Source organism: Myotis nattereri (genome assembly GCF_964212035.1).
Source record: "Myotis nattereri genome assembly, chromosome: 5".
Taxonomy (NCBI): domain Eukaryota; kingdom Metazoa; phylum Chordata; class Mammalia; order Chiroptera; family Vespertilionidae; genus Myotis; species Myotis nattereri.
This window is the reverse complement of record NC_138080.1, coordinates 34,424,671-34,441,219: the sequence shown is the minus strand read 5'-3', so window position 1 is coordinate 34,441,219 and position 16,549 is coordinate 34,424,671. Positions and strand designations below refer to the sequence as shown.

Below are 16,549 nucleotides of genomic sequence, written 5' to 3'. Positions count from 1 at the left end.
GTAAGTTGGGAGAAAAACTTAGCCTTCCGCTGCAGTTAAGGACAATCTCTAGGGTGAAGATGGAGAGCTGTCCAGCCCAATATGACATCCCTCACAGGCAGGCAGCAGTGCGCACTTCTCTCTGCCCACTCGGCCCTGGGTCCCTTGCACATAGGAGACTTAATAAATACACTTAGTGATTTTGATGTCGATGAAGCTAAACATTTCATTTTTGCTTTGTTTAATTTCCCATTTAGAGCTGACGGTTAACTTTAAAACACTCAGTTTACTTATGAAGAATTACATGTAGTTAATAAAAATAGAATAAGCAAAAGTCTAAGAAAGTGCTTCATTTCACTCCGATAAACAAGGAAGTTTTTAATTTTCTCATGTAGATGTAAAGTTAATCTTTTAAAAAAGATAAATCAGTTATAAACTTTATATAATACCAGGTATTCTTTTTTTCTATTAAGAATTGTTTTTTATCTGTTACTTCAATATATTTTGTTTATAGAAGGTATATACTAGTTTTTCTGACTAGTGATTTAAATCAGATCTACTGTGTAGTTAATATTGTCTAGAGCCAGAATCCAAGATTACAAATCTAAGTAACGGAGAAAATCTGCTGGCATGATGAAAGGAGGTCATAATGAATCAGAATGTAATTTAAAAACAAATTCTACATAAACGCATTCTTACAGTCACAGTAACCAGAATGATAAATAAGCTGCCTCTCTCTGACTCAAGCTACTAGTTAGGTGGGGACAGAATATTTAGGCCATCACTGGGTAAGAGTGTTACAAAAGCCCAGAGCAAGAATGGATATACGCATTGATGACAAAGTCAGAAAAAAAAAGTAGGACATTTAGGTCACAAAGTACCATCAGTCGTGATGAAGTTAACAGGCATCCACAAATCACTGATAGGACTGAGCCACCTAAGGTAAATTTTATTTTTATCATCACATACCCAATCCACAATGAGACTGAGATCAGTTACTGATGAAATTAAAGGGTATCCTGTCACTGTTTCAGAAAAGAATCTACTTACAATGTAAATGTAAACAACTGGCCATGTGGAGAACTTAAATAAAGACACTAGGGGGCAGAATTCCAGACTGTTAGAACTGTAAAAGATGACGTGAGTCACATGTTTTTAGTAAGAAAATAAAGGTCCATGAAGATCAAGTGAAATTATCCAAGATCACAATAGCTACTGTCCATGCAGAAATGGAATCGTAACCATACCCTGCCTAAGTGTCTCTTCTTATGTGCTACCTCTAATGGCGTATTGTGAATGACTGCAGCACACAAATACCAGTGCTACCACAAAGAGACCTGCATTCTAAGAGTCAACTTATGGAGAGTAATTGTTTGGCATTTTATAAAAACCAATTAAAACACACACAACCACTGTACTTAAATAAATTATGTAAAAGTGTATGACTATCTAACTACTAAGCAGTATACCTAAAACCAATACAAAATAAAATTGAAAGTAAACTGTTAAAAAAAAAAAAAGAACCAAAGTCAAAATGAACAAACATGGAAGGAAAAAAACAACAACATAGAAAACATGTGAAAATAAACACTTTAAATTTGCCTTCCTTGAAGTTCTGAATAATGGACATCTCAGATGTCTGATTCAGAAATTTAAACAGAACAGTAACATATTAGTAAATTAGATATCAAATGCATCATACACAGACAAAAGTCCTAGCTTTTTCATTTGAAGGGTGACCAGATTTTGAGTCAAACAGAAAGTCAAACCCCTATGTGGTTTCCCCAAAAGCAAGCAATGTGGGGCATACAGGCCACAGTGACAGCAGTACCACTTTCTTCCTCCCACAGAACTCACTTAGTTCTTCCAGGGCTGTTCCTCAGGCCAGAAACCCACTGACCAAAAGAAACCCCGTAGGGAAATCTAGTAGTTCCTATTGTAGGTGCCGATAAGGAGAAAGGCTCTTCCCTGTTATTCTAAAAAGTCTACAAGCAGATGATCTGAAATTGAGCTATTATTTAGATTATGATAAAAAGCTAGAAAGAGTACAGATGCTGAATTCCATTATACGCTCATAAAAAGCAGAAACTGAGGCTCTTATGGGCAACTGAATGTGATCTCAGGCAAGTCAGTGGCCTTTCTTCCTTGCATGTATTATTTCTAAAAAGAGAGATATCATGAAGCCAAATGAAATAACACGCAGAAGTGATAGAGTACCGATGCTCTCAGTTTTAAGACTGATCAGGTTTCCCCCAGATACCAGAAAATCATGTAATTGCGTATCAGCCTTTAAGAGTGCAGGCACGGCCAGTGTCACAGGCAGTTCCCTTACCTTAATGATCTGGAAGAGGATATTACATTTGGAAGAGAATACTAAAACCCTGCTACTCAAAGTGCGGTCTGAAAAGAATCAGCTTGGGTGTCACTGGGAGCTGGTTAGAAATGCTGGCTCTCAGGCCCCACTGCAGACCTAACGAGTCAAAATCTGCATTTTAACAAAATCTCCAGGTGATTCCCAAGCACATGAAAGCGTGAGTGCTGTACTGCAGACACTGACAGTGCCCGGAAAAGAGGCCACTGAAATTTCAGATGATCGCTGCCCTTCAGATACATATGGAGAATGAGCTCTGAGTTGGTTTGGCCTTTTCCTGGTACCACCAGGAAAGGCTGACTTCTGGTCAACTACAGATTAAACCACTGAGAGGTAATCATTTGTTCCACATATATCAGTATCAATCATGTGAGCCTCATTTATTAGTTCATTTAGTTCCCTCTTCTTTAGTGGGATTAAAGATAACAGAAAAAAAATTATAAAGCTAGCCATGTTAACAAGTGCTTTATTAATCTGTCTGGATAATGCCAAAAACCATGGCCAGAATAAATGATTAAGTGAGCCTGGGTCATTACATTTCCATAATTATAATCATTAAAAGTTAGGCAAAGGTATTGACTTACTGATGGGCAACAACTTACTGATTAAAAAAAAAACACCTCATTTCAACTTTCATATTTTCTTAAAAGGAAATAATCCGCCTTTAGAATGGAGTAATAAGAAAACAAACACTGGAAGAGAAATAACCTACATTTTGATCATGGCTTTCACCATGTTAGCTTCTTAATGGGAACAGCAATTTGTGTAGGGATACAATACCAAGAAGCAAGTGTGAAAGGGCGCTACATTACTTCTTGTCCCACCCATCTACAAAGTCCTTTTCATGCCGCTTCCCAATGACCTGCCGTCCTAGATCAGGAATGGAGAATCCACACAGCGCAAGCTCTTCCCCAAGAGCAAAGTCACTGCGAATGGTATTTAAGGAGCAGGAAACTCTGCCTTTTAACATTTTGTACTGGCAACTGAGATTCTATTTTAATTTCCTGAACAACAATATTGATAATCTCCACACTGATTTACATTTTTCTTGGATCCATATCATCAAACTTCATTTTCCCAGACAAAGTAACTGGGCACAAAGCACAAGAGAGGAGATGAACACGATGACTAGTGTGACAGACAGCGAGGAAGACAGCACACTCAGAGACGGGTTGCTTCTGAACACTCTATTCCAGCAAACTGCTTATAGGAGTTTTCTTTGTGTTTAAGCACAGGTATTTCACTATTCAGTTTTGTCCCATTTTGAACATAAACAGGCGCGAAAGAGGCCTGGGGTAGTTTTAATTGTGGTACCAAGTTAAAAATGTGAACGAGTCATGAACTTTGCCCTCACCAGCCCCACCCCCCTTACCTGATATAACAGCTATTTTCCCAGACCCATGTTCTTCTCTAGCTATTCTTTCTGCTTCCTCCATCAGCAGCATGCCAAATCCCTATAAGGAGCAATAAAGAGGGTGAGTGAATTAAGGGGAAAAGAAGTCATTGAGGGAATCTATAAAACAAGAAGGCTAGTAATTAGTACTTGCTAAAATCTGTTAAAATAAGAGTGACAGAAAGAAACCCACTTATGAAAGGAAAGAAAAATCTTTTAATTATACTGAAAGTACACTACAGCAGGCTAGTGGGAGGGAAAATAAAAAAGGAATAACTTTGCAACAAAAGCCAAAGGTATTTTGTGGCTGATGTAATCTACTCAGCAAGGGGGTGACTACTTTCACTTCTGTCTCTTTTTGAACAAGTTCTAGGCAATTTCAAGGTGATGAAGTCTAGGGCATCTAACCTGTATTTATTAGTCACCCCTCCAATTTCTAAAAGGCTTTGAGTGCTAGTCTGCTTAGCCTAGCACTTAGTCAAAACTACCAGGTAATAGTCTTAAAAAGAAAAAAGATTTTAGAGAGAAGGGAAGTGGGAGAGAGGAGGAGGGAGGGAGGGAGGGAGGGAGGTGGAGATAGAGAGAGAAACACTGATTTGCTGTTCCACTTATTTATGCATTCAATGGTTGATTCTTATATGTGCTCTGACTGGGGGGTGGAACCCACAACCTTGGTGTATCAGGATAATGCTCTAACCAACTGAGCTAGCTACCTGGCCAGGGCCCCAGGCAATATTCTTAATTCACTAATTTTGGAGTCTATGCTAAATCTACCACTAGTGTCTTTAACCCATTTTCCTAAAACTTAAAAAGTGAGTTTTTTATTTATTTAAGTTGTTTGGGGGGAGTGGAGCAGTGTTCCAATATATATCACATAACTCGCATTTATGAAGTGCTTTAATACTTCTTAAGTGTTTCCACATTATCATCTCCTTTGATGCCATAATAGTGGATCATTCAAAACTGCCAGGATTGGATCATTTCTGACTTTCAAAAACAGCAATTTCATATCATTCAACCTAGTATTATATTCCACTTGCCTGAGTCTCACTTTGTCTCTTCCTCCTCCCCCTCATACTCAAAAGTGGGCAATTTGAAGAGAAGACATCTCTGAACAGCTAAAATATTGGTTCCTGTTTCTATACTTCCCTTTCACCTTTCTCTGGGTCTTCCTTCCATTCCATTTTTCTTTCCCTCCTTGGGGGAATTTCTTAAATAATTATGGTCAAATAGAAATGAAATACAGGATACCTGATGCTGAAACTTCGTAGGATCCCGACTGCTCACAGGGACCACACTCCCATACACATGCAACTCTCGGACTATGGAAACACCTCCAACCAATTCAAAACGGAAGGTTTCCTCTGAACACTTTCGTAATCGCAGGAGGCCAATCAAAATGTCTTGATCTGGGTCTTCGTATGATAAGAATGTTTCCCAGCCACCATTTGCAACATAATCTCTCCTTACCAACTCAACCTGTTAAATAAAACAACAACAACAACACAAAATCAACAAACAAAACCGCATTTTTTAAAAATTAAGAGAACAAAGTTCATTTTTATAAATATGTGTATTTACTTAGACTAATATCCACAATTAAGGATAAAAAATAATCACAAATTATTTCTTTTTACTTGTCCAATCTTGAACATCAATTAAATCAGAGTTCATGCATTGTTCATGAACTGTTTTTCCTCCTGGTGGGTGCCAGGGCCATTGATCACTAGCTACCCAGATACCAAAAAATTATGCTTCTGAAATCTCTTGATGTTGATTCCGCATGTGGAGCACTCAAACTGCTCTACGTGTGCCACTCATGAGAGAAGCCCTTTCTGATGTTCCTGAACTATTATAAAAAACAGACAATTTTACAGTTTCATGAACATTTGAACTTCATTAATCTTGAGATTCTTACAAATATCTGGCTTAGTAAATGCTTCCATGCAGTTAAATCTCTGCTGCTCCATGAAGAGTCTCTAAGGTAAAATTATACACTATGCCACATGCATAGCTCTTAGGAGAACCCCTTGGCCCCAGAACTTTCAGATGCTCAATGGTTTAACTTTCTAGTTCTTCCTCCATTAAAACACTCTTTTGGGGGGAGGGGTATGTGTCAGTGTCACTTACTTGTTCCCTGACAGCATCCCATAGGGCCTTAAATTATTATGTCTAGTTATGAGATTAATACATTAAAGAAAATTCAATCACTGGAAGAGTGGCTTTTTGGAGGAGACTTCTGTGGTAGCAATCTACATAGCTTTTGATTCAACTCACTGTTCAAGTGCCCTTGTACTTTGCATAAATATAAGCAATATGTAACAACATATATACACAGAAAAGCCAAACCTACGTATGTGGGCATCAGGCTCAAGTTTTGTGGAACCCCTGTCTGCTGGTAAGGGCGAATCTATTCATTTGATTACCTCCAATGGGCAATAATTTAACAGCTGCACACAATAAGATGAGCAGATCCCATCACATCCACCTTTACCTGAATATAGCCACTAGTCACATGTGGCTATTTACATTTGAATTAATTAAAATTAAATAAAAGTAAAAACTCGGTTCCTCAGTTGCACTAGCCAACTTTCAACTGCTTAATAGTCACATGTGACTTGGCAGATGCCACACTGGATGGCAGATTATAGAACATCGCCAGCACTGCAGAGTTCTATTGCACAGTGCCGGTCTAGAATGAAGTTCAGATCTTGTTTTCCTAACCTGGCTCTTCTAGAATTCATCCCCTCATACTTGGCTCTTTCCTGGCTTGACATTTGTATCTGATCCAGATTACTCTTTGCTCATAGTTTACTCACGAACTTTGAGGATCCAATCCATTGGTAAGAAGATGTGGGTTCAGGCTTGACAGAAAAAGATTTATGAACAGGACCCAATCTCTCTATAAAATGAAGAAACTAACCTGATACGGCCGTACTTTGTGATGAATTTCTTGAATTCCAACCTCTCTGGTTCTCACATCTCGACACTGGGGAGAAAAAAAAAAGTGAATGAGGGAGCAATTATAAAATTGGTAACTAATTCAATTTTTATTGAAACCACTCCACAAACCCCAGGCTCAAAATTAAGTTTGGATACAATTTACATTGAGATAAAAGAACTGCACTAAAAAATGAAACCATCTTTAATAAATCTGAGGATGGGAACCATGGAATGAAAATGTATGAAGTGAGTGCAGTACAGTACTGCTTTTAAAATAAGTTTAGAATTCAAAAAAGATCGATATATAATGTAATATTGGAAGTAAAGAACATACATCCTAAAACCTGATAACGGTTTTACCCAGGGGATATAACTGTATTTGAAAATGCAATCCAAAACTATGTATATAGAAGAGTAAAAAGCAAATTCCTAACTTTTAAAAACTCTCACCACTTTATGGCAGTTAATATTTTTAGCATCATCATATCTGTGTCACTTTGGAAATCTTGTCAAAAAGAGGGATGCTGAAGAGTGCTGGTTTTTGTTGTTGTTTGTTTTGCAGAGAAGGGCACTGCAGAAGAAAAGATGGGAGGGCGGGAGGAAGGACAGAAGAAAAAAAGGTGTGGGGGGAAACTTTCTAAAAAATAAAATAAAAAAGGGACCTAGACTCGTTTATTATATAACCCGAACTCCAGTCACAAATGGCTCTAGTGCAGTGATGGCGAACCTTTTGAGCTCAGCGTGTCAGCATTTTGAAAAACCCTAACTTAACTCTGGTGCCATGTCACATATAGAAATTTTTTGATATTTGCAACCATAGTAAAACAAAGATTTATATTTCTGATATTTATTTTATATATTTAAATGCCATTAAAGAAAAATCAACCAAAAAAATGAGTTCGCGTGTTACCTGTGACACGTGTGTCATAGGTTCACCATCACTGCTCTAGAGTCCAGGGAGGCACGGAGTTGCCTGCAGATATGGATGCAATGTCTGGTCTGCATAGCCAAGCATCTATGATGCAACTCTCACTTCTATTCCACATGCTCCATGGCCTGACATTTATAATTACAAATCCATAAAGTATTCAGTTATAGGTCTTATGGCCTATTTCCCTACAGAATAAACTATAAAACTTATTTTCAGGGTTCTAACATTTTCTACCAGTGAGAAAGATCACCCTAGGAGATTTGATGATGTCATTCATGCAAGCTAAACCACCAACAGTGTATTTATGAAGGACTGCTAGATATGGGTAAAATTCCATAAGAAACACTAAAAGCTGCATGCCCCAGGAACCAGTCCAAAACAGTAATACCTTGCTAATGTGGATTCCATGAACTCAAAAACTGTATAGCAAACAAGGATGACAAGTCTCTGTAATTATAAGTCTATTGCCTTTGTATGTTGTCTTTTAACTACAGCAGTTCTATATAGTAACTTGCATGTGAATGTACTATATTTACATGACCTTAATGATGGCCTGCATGCTTCTGGGTTTTTTGGGGTTTTTGTTGTTTTTTTTTGTGGGAGTGGGGAATGCTTTTTAAAAGGCAGAGATTGGTATTTGCTTAATTGCTGGTATAGACATTGCCTCTGTGAACTAGATGTCTTTTGGCTATGACTGAATTCCAGTCTTTAGACTCAACCCCAGTTACTGAGAGGCTGTCAAGGTTTATGAGGGTACAGGGCTAAAGACAATGGGTGGATGATAAGGTTATCAGGATAACCAGGCCAGATCAGTCACTTTTAGTGGTATTTTCAAGAGAGAGAAGAGGTGGAAATGAAGAACAGCTGAATGGGAAGCAGAACAGACCTACAATCCTGTTTGGTTTATTAATTATTGCAAATACGTGAGCTGATTTTCTAGAACTTAAAATCATTTAATTTGGGGAGGAGGATAGAATAAGCCAATAATGTTCACACACTCTCCTCTGCACAGTTTTCTGAAAAGTTTTCTCCACAGTAATTTGGCTAAGAGAATAGAATGCCTTGGGTAAGTCTTCAAACATGATACAAGGCCCTCAAAGTGCAGTCCATGCTTACATTGTGCATGAGGACATTCACAGCCCCAAACCACACCTAGTGAGCCAGAATCTCTGAAGGCAGAGCCCAGGAACCAGTGCTCAGGCCAACACCACTCCTGGCCTTTCCTCTTGAGCAGTTCAGTTCTAAGAAGTAGTTTCTAGGGCACTGATTTTAAATCTCATAATACTTTAAGTAAGAGTCACCTACAGAGATTTAAATTGCAGATTCCTGGGCTCTTTGTACTTCTAGGGCCTGCAGAAAGGAAGTGCTTAGTAAACATCTGTTCACTGGGTGTGGGATGGGGCTGTGAATGTCCTCGCGCACAATGCAAGCATGGACTGCACTTTAAAGGCATCGTTCTGAGGGCCTTGTATCATGTTTGAAGACTTACCCAAGGCATTCTATTCTCTTAGCCACATTGCTACGGAGAAAACTTATCCGAAAACTGACTGAATAGATGCGAGGGTGGCGTGGGATGAGGAGACTGTTGTATGTGGCAACAGCACTGTCTGGTAATTACTTCACGCACGTAATCCTAGTTTTTTCAAACACCGTATCCTCATATACTGATCTAACCATTAGTCAAGAATCGAACACTCAATACTTCAAAAGAAAAATGTTTTTCAAAAAGTGAGTTAAGTACATAGTTGGCAATCTGGGTAGGTAGAAAAAAAATTACACTCTTTGAGAAGGGAGCAGAAGGGGTGTAAGGGATGGGATGCAGCCTTTGCAACCACTAGCTTCAACTTCAGCATATTACACAGCAAGAATACCTTCAATATTTGAAAGTTCTTTGACCAAACTCCTAAGCTTGTGAGACTATCAAAGTATTTTTGCATTCCAGATTACTTTGATCTCAACAGTTACAGTCAGACTCTTACCTGTATTCCAAGGTCCTTCATTCTTGCGAATGCCAGCTCTCTCAAATTACCGTGCTCGACTCCTGAGCTGACTAAGGGCATTGGAATATCCCTGTAGGAGAAAAAGACCGGCTGTTGTCAAGTATAAATCATTCTTTACAGCAGTAAAATAAGAAGACCTTAAAAAAGGAAACAAGAAAACAAAAACCCAAACCCGAACAACCTACACTACAAATCAGAGAAGCAGAGGCCGAAGATTCTAAGCAGGGAGCCAGGTTCAGAGCGTCTCCATCCCTCAGTTTTCCCATCAGTGAAATTATGATTTTCACCTACCACTCAGGGTTTCTGAGAAACACCGGATAAAAATCACTTTATAAGATTATAAAGTGCAAGCCAAACCGGTTTGGCTCAGTGGATAGAGCGTCAGCCTGCGGACTGAAGGGTCCCAGGTTCGATTCCGGTCAAGGGCATGTACCTGGGTTGCGGGCATATCCCCAGTAGGAGATGTGCAGGAGGCAGCTGATCGATGTTTCTCTCTCATTGATGTTTCTAACTATCTCTCTCTCCTTTCCTCTCTGTAAAAAATCAATAAAATACATTTAAAAAAAAAAGATTATAAAGTGCAAAATAAATATCTAATAACCATTAGTAATGATTTCTGGCTGAAGAGACATTTGTATTAAACAAAACAAGAAATAAAACTGTTCTGTTTTTTTTTAAAATCCAATTTTATAGCTAGTGAATGACAAGTAACCAAAAGCCCATCTTAGCCAACAACTGGTCTCAAAGAATAATTTTTTTCCCTGTTTCCCAAAAACCTAAATGAGAAGTGACTCTGTAGTAGGAGAATAATAACTTGCCTAAAGGTGAGAGGAGAGAAAATTATTTCCTGGCATTAATCTAGAGTAAAGTGCCTGGTATCAAGAAGACTTTAATCAAAAGTTGAAGTTCCATATAGTAACCCCAAACACCCTCTTCTAGACATGCAGTTTTTAAAAATCTGAAGAATATGCTCAGCACATCTGCTTTCTATTTAAAGACAAGACCCCAATTTGTTTTGTCTAATATCTGGTAGATTTGAAGAAAGATGCAGAATACACCAATTATCTTCTCTTATTTTTTGCTTTTGAACCAATTTGAGTCTTTTCCTTCTCTTGTTACTTACCCTTTCAAATACTATGTACAATTAGTTCCTCCATCCATTAATTCTAATAAGATATTTCTCATTCACTCAAAAGTATCAAAGACCAATCAATTAGCATTAAAAACTATACAGAATAAGTCTATTGGGCTCTGGAAGTCAGTAGTTTCCATAAAGACACTATAAAACAATGACCAGTCAAAATTCTTTAAGATGACTCCCCAGGAAATCTAAAGCAAGAGTAACAACCAAAGTTAAAGTCTTCTCAATGCCCTTTTATACTTTAAAATATGGTATAAATAACTAACAAGTACATATGTATCCTTTCACAACTTAAAAGTGTAAAACATTGCTATATATGATGTGAAATTAATAAAACCAATGGCAACCACTGTTAGTAGCACACATGACAGACATTTGATTTTTGTTATGCACAGCAAGTTATGTTTTATAAAGGTGCCAAAACACTGAATTAGCAAATACTGAAGCATTGATCCTAGGGAAAATGCAGAGTTGGTTTCCTGCGAGTCTTTAGTCACATTTTCTTTAACTGATCAATGCATAACCTTGTTTTATTTGTGTTTCTGTTTAAAGGCACTTCATTTAACATCTAAGTGATTCATTAATATTGCACTCGTGGCCAACAGCACTATAAATTCATGGCTCAGTGAAACCTCTAACCATGTATTTTCTTCATCAGGCACATTACAGCCTTCTTGTGCTTAGGAAACTAGATCGGCAGCACTATGCCTGGGGGCCATTTTAAATAGCAAAATCAACAAAAAGGTAAGAAATGTGTTATTGAATGGACTGTGAAAAGCATGAGAGCTGAAACAAGTGCATAGTATCGCACCAATATCCTATTACCCCTGCATCAACCCTCCAACTACCAGTCTACCACTTACCAGTGACTCCTGTCTGTAGCACCTTCCTATAACGGTTGTCAATGGTGATTATCTATTTCTATCATTCCATCTGTATTTATTAGCTGAGCTTGTATTGAAGGAAGAGCTTCCCCTTTTCCCTATTTATTCGTTTATTTATGAATTCATAGATTCCCATTTTATTCATTGAGATGTAACCTGGTATTAACCCATTTATTTTGTTGCTTAAGTTAGATTTGGCCAGTGGGCATGGATTCAGGCTGGCATTTGAGAATATTCACTTTTCTATTTCAAGGGGTACTATTTCAAGCTTAGTGGTGCTAATATTTGCAATTTACTCATCAAAAAACCTTTAAAAGGACGTCTAGAGATTTTTTGGTCTGAAGTTTCTCACATTCCAGAAGCATGTTTTGGTTGCAAATTGGCATTCCTGTTTAATGCTTTGCAGTGATTTAACTATCACATCGAGGCAGACAGCTGTCAAACAGCCTGTGGGCAGCAGCAGTTTAATGTGGCTCTATCATATGTCTGGACAGAATCTTACATTTAATCACTGACTGCACCCTCAGGCCTGCAATACAGAACCATCTATTAGGTGGTTCATAAAAACACCCAGTAAGATGTTATTGACTCAGCTGTCATAAAGTTAAGAGAGTAAATTAGTTAAGGGGGGGAGGGGGGGAAGGGGAGGGAAAGATAGGGTAGGGGAAATGGCCAATTAAAAATATCAAGTAATGTATTAGTAAAATATAGCATTAAAAAAAAAGACATCGTGTGTTCACTTGAAATATCTTCCCTTCTACTTTCTTTCCTGTCCCTCCCTCTTGACACTTGTCTAAAAATTAGTTCTTAAAATCTTCGCCATGTACACATTTAGATTCACTAATCAACATTAAGTAGATAGCCTGTAATTGGTAAAAGCTGTCATAGGTAGAAATGAAATGGCCAGCCCAGTTGGTACAATGCAGTGATTGAGTGTTGACCTCTACACCGGAAGGTCACCAGTTTAATTCCCGGTCAGGGCACATGCCTGGGTTGCAGCCTTGATCCCCAAGAGGCAGCCAATCAATGATTCTCTGTCATCATTGATGTTTCTATCTCTCTCCCTTTTTCCCTTCCTCTCTCTGATATCAAAACATTTTTTTAAAGAAAGAAATGAAATGGCCAGATTTTCAAAAGACATATATGACTTTCCATACTATGATTTAAAACAATAATAAATCAACTATGATTATTAAAATTGTCTGGATTAAACACTCTGGGAGAACCTTTGCCAATGGTTTCTTTCTAGCAAGACATAACTGAATGCTTCCAAATTAGACTAATATCAGTTTTCCACATTCTAAGAATTGTTTTAAAAGTTTATAACTGAAGCCAGAAGAAACAATGCAGAGTCAAAGCCCCGTGATTCTCCTTCCCCAAATCAGAAGGTTTCTCAGCCACTTAACACTGTCTAAACACCTATCTTTCTCTTGCTCAGTTAGATATGAAGCTGTTTTACCAAGCTATTATTAGTGTTAAGTATACCATGTGAACATGGACATGGCTTTTGTGTTCCCTGGTCTTCTTACTTGTGCAGGAGAGAGGAGACAATTCAAAAGACCCCTAAAAGGTAAAGGTAAAATTTATGATTTTTTTTTTTTTAGCCATTTCAATAAAAAAGAATCTCCATTCTGATCCAAATTCCATAACTGGCAAATTATACATAAACAGACAATCGATATAAGAAGAAACACAAATAACCGGTTACATGGAAAAATGTTAATGCTTACTATACCTACAGAAATGCAAATTAATACCCCTATGTAAATGAAATAAAAAATTTAATCATCCACATGTATAGAATTGTGTTAAAACCAGTAACTATTTACTCTAAACTGGTATTATCCTTCTGGAAAAGCATATCAATATAATTAGTGAAAATTAAAACATTCATTTATACTCTTCTTGTTCCAGAAGTATAATAATAATAATAAAATATGCTTAGATCTTTTATCTTACTCTGTTAGATCATACTGCTCTAACAGATAACTTCAACATAAGTAAAAGTTCCGTGTACATGACTCTGACCTGTAGCGGAGGCGAGGATGACTAAAAATTGAAAATAAAAAATTGGAAGCAACCTAAATATCCAACATTAGGGAACAGTTTACTGAATAAAACTGTTCCCAAACTAAAATGCTAGACTACTACGCTACATTAAAATTATAACTATGAATATTATTCTAAGTCTTTAACAAGAAATACAAATACCATATTTGCCAATGTATAAAATGTACTGCTGTATAAAGATGCATCCCAATTATACAAAGAAGTTTTAGGAAAAATAATGTAAGCCTGTTATTAATACATACATTGAAAGTGATTTTAAAGTAGCTTTATAGAGAAAGTATTATTTTGTCCATATAAATATAGCTGGAAATTAAGAAAATATAAATTCTGGATAATTAATAATATTCTACAAACTGTTGGAAAAAAGTATAAAATCACAAAATTAAAAAAAAATCTATTGGGACAAATGAATGGTGGTACAGAGCAGAAACACATCACACCATACACCTCAACTTGGCAAAAGACAAGTCTAGAATTTCAATGATTACCGATAACAAAAAGCAAGCCTGCCTCTCTCTCTCTCTCTCTCTCTAAAAGCCTAAGTGACTGTTATGACCAAACAACCAGTCGACCAGTCGCTATGACGCACACGGACCACCAGGGGGCAGATGCTCAATGCAGGAGCTGCTCCCTGATGTCAGTGCACTCCCACAGCCAACTTCCCTATCCCTACTCCGCCGGCCAACCTCCCGCAATGCCCCCTGGCCCCCACCCGGCTGGCCAGCCCCAATCGGGACTGTGCGAGATGCCCCGATCGGCCCCCATCACCAGCCAGTCTGAGGGACCCCACCCGTGCATGAATTCATGCACCAGGCATGTAGTATAAAATAAATGTGAATCATTTTTGTGCAGTATATATATATATATATATATATGAAGAAAGCATGTAAGTAAAAGTGGGCAGAAAGTAAGTAGCAAAATATAATTAATTTGAATGAATTCTTATGCAGGTAGTCACAGTAATATTCAATGCAAAACAAAGTAACATAATACACTTGAAGGAATTCTGCCCATGCTTACAGAAAAACAAATGCTAACTTGAACATTTGTCTACACCAAGCTACATTTAAAAAGCTAGAATTCTAATGGAAACTTGTATAACAATATCATAGCTGTATTCAAAACAAAAAATATAAAGTGGAAAATATAATAAAATTTTAATCTTTATACTAAGAAACCTAGAGAATAATCTCAAAGTTAAGTAAATTATCAGTCCCATAGCATGAAAGTCTGATATCACAGCCAGATGTCTCTCCACCAAAGGCATTTACTGTCAGGAACTGAGTCATCACCATCTTCAAACAACACACTGTCCTAAAACTCAAGGAAGGCATTCCTAACTACACATTTTAAAGGAGATTTAACCTATTTTACAGTATGTATTCCAGTAAGTTCTAATTCATCCACACATCTGTAAAGTAATAGAGTTAAATGTTAAGCCCACAGGAATCCTTTCAAAGATGGGTGTCCACCCAAAATGTATACGCACTTTAACAGTGGATAGATAGCTCAATTTTGAAAATGAAATGTATTTTAATAAAGACTGCCTTTATAATTATTCAAAGCATGTGTACATTTTTGGGGGACACCCTATATAGCACGCAGTTGGCCTTCTGGAATTACAGCTGGGAACTCTGCTACAGGCTGACTCTCCAGAGAGAGATCTGTGGTGGGGTCATGCTGGGAGAACTGAGTACAGGGAGGTTTCTTTAGCTTCATGCTGGTTCTCCATGATCATGCCTTTCTCAGCAAACAACCTTTTGGTTATATAATGTGCATGTTCTTTTTTAAATATATTTTATTGATTTTTTTACAGAGAGGAAGGGAGAGGGATAGAGAGTTTGAAACATCGATGAGAGAGAAACATCGATCAGCTGCATGCTGCACACCTCCCACCAGGGGTGTACCCGCAACCAAGGTACATGCCCTTGACCGGAATCAAACCCAGAACCCTTCAGTCCGCAGGCCGATGCTCTATCCACTGAGCCAAACCGACCAGGGCTAATGTGCATGTTCTTAATTCTTCCTGTCATTACCCCTTTACAATTTTTCTATAGAGACTATATTTGCTGCTGTTTTCTTGAAATCCCCTTGGGATAATGTCCCATAGTGATATTTCATAAAGTCTACAAAATTAAGCTTTTTAATGTTATAGCAATGCCTCTGTTGCTTTTGACTCACTGATTATAGCGGTAAGAAATTTAAAGCTCAAAATGAAGAGGAGGATGCAAATTCCCCATCTGATTGCCTGTGTGATCTGTGCCTTGTTATTTCTGATAAGAAAACTTTGATGTCCACGGCTGTGAGATTTCTATCCTGTGCTATTTGTTACCATGCTGGGAGGTATCATCTTTTGGTTACCCTGTAATGTAAGTGCCTGACATTAAGCTTTGTGATTGTAGTATGAGCACTTGACATTTTAAGTTTTTTACTGCCAAGGCATCCATTTCCGAAGGCATCCATCCTGAATGAACGTATGTATGACAGCTACCAGCAAAACAACCACACAAGGAACTAGGCTGTCCCCACTCATGAAGTTCACTTTTCCAGAAAGCCCTGGGTAACCTGGATAACTGACCATTTGAGTAGCCCCATTTCTCCCTTCCTGCACCCTAACTCCCTTTCTTATTATTTAAATTAGCCAATAGAGAGGGAATCCATAAAAACCTAGGCACCCCACCCTAGAACCCTAACAAAGGCAGAGCTCTAGGTCTGTGCTCTCTCCCATGCCCCCAAACTTGCTGTGCCCCTTGGGCTTGCTGGGTACCCTCAAGGACCTGTGAGTGATAAATCTTGCTCCTCAAAGTTCCCTGATGATTTTGGTGCAGCACATCCTG

At 37.9% G+C, this 16,549-nt stretch overlaps 1 protein-coding gene across 1 annotated transcript in view; it reads right to left on the bottom strand.

The window, feature by feature from the left end:
- ELP3 (elongator acetyltransferase complex subunit 3) overlaps positions 1-16,549 on the bottom strand; it is a 93,948-nt gene that overhangs the window by 25,557 nt on the left and 51,842 nt on the right. The window contains exons 11-14 of the mRNA XM_081092872.1: positions 9,597-9,687; positions 6,667-6,732; positions 4,995-5,222; positions 3,723-3,804 (exon numbers count right to left, since the gene is read on the bottom strand). Coding sequence (XP_080948998.1) covers positions 3,723-3,804; positions 4,995-5,222; positions 6,667-6,732; positions 9,597-9,687 — 467 coding nt within the window. The remainder of the gene's footprint in view (positions 1-3,722; positions 3,805-4,994; positions 5,223-6,666; positions 6,733-9,596; positions 9,688-16,549) is intronic.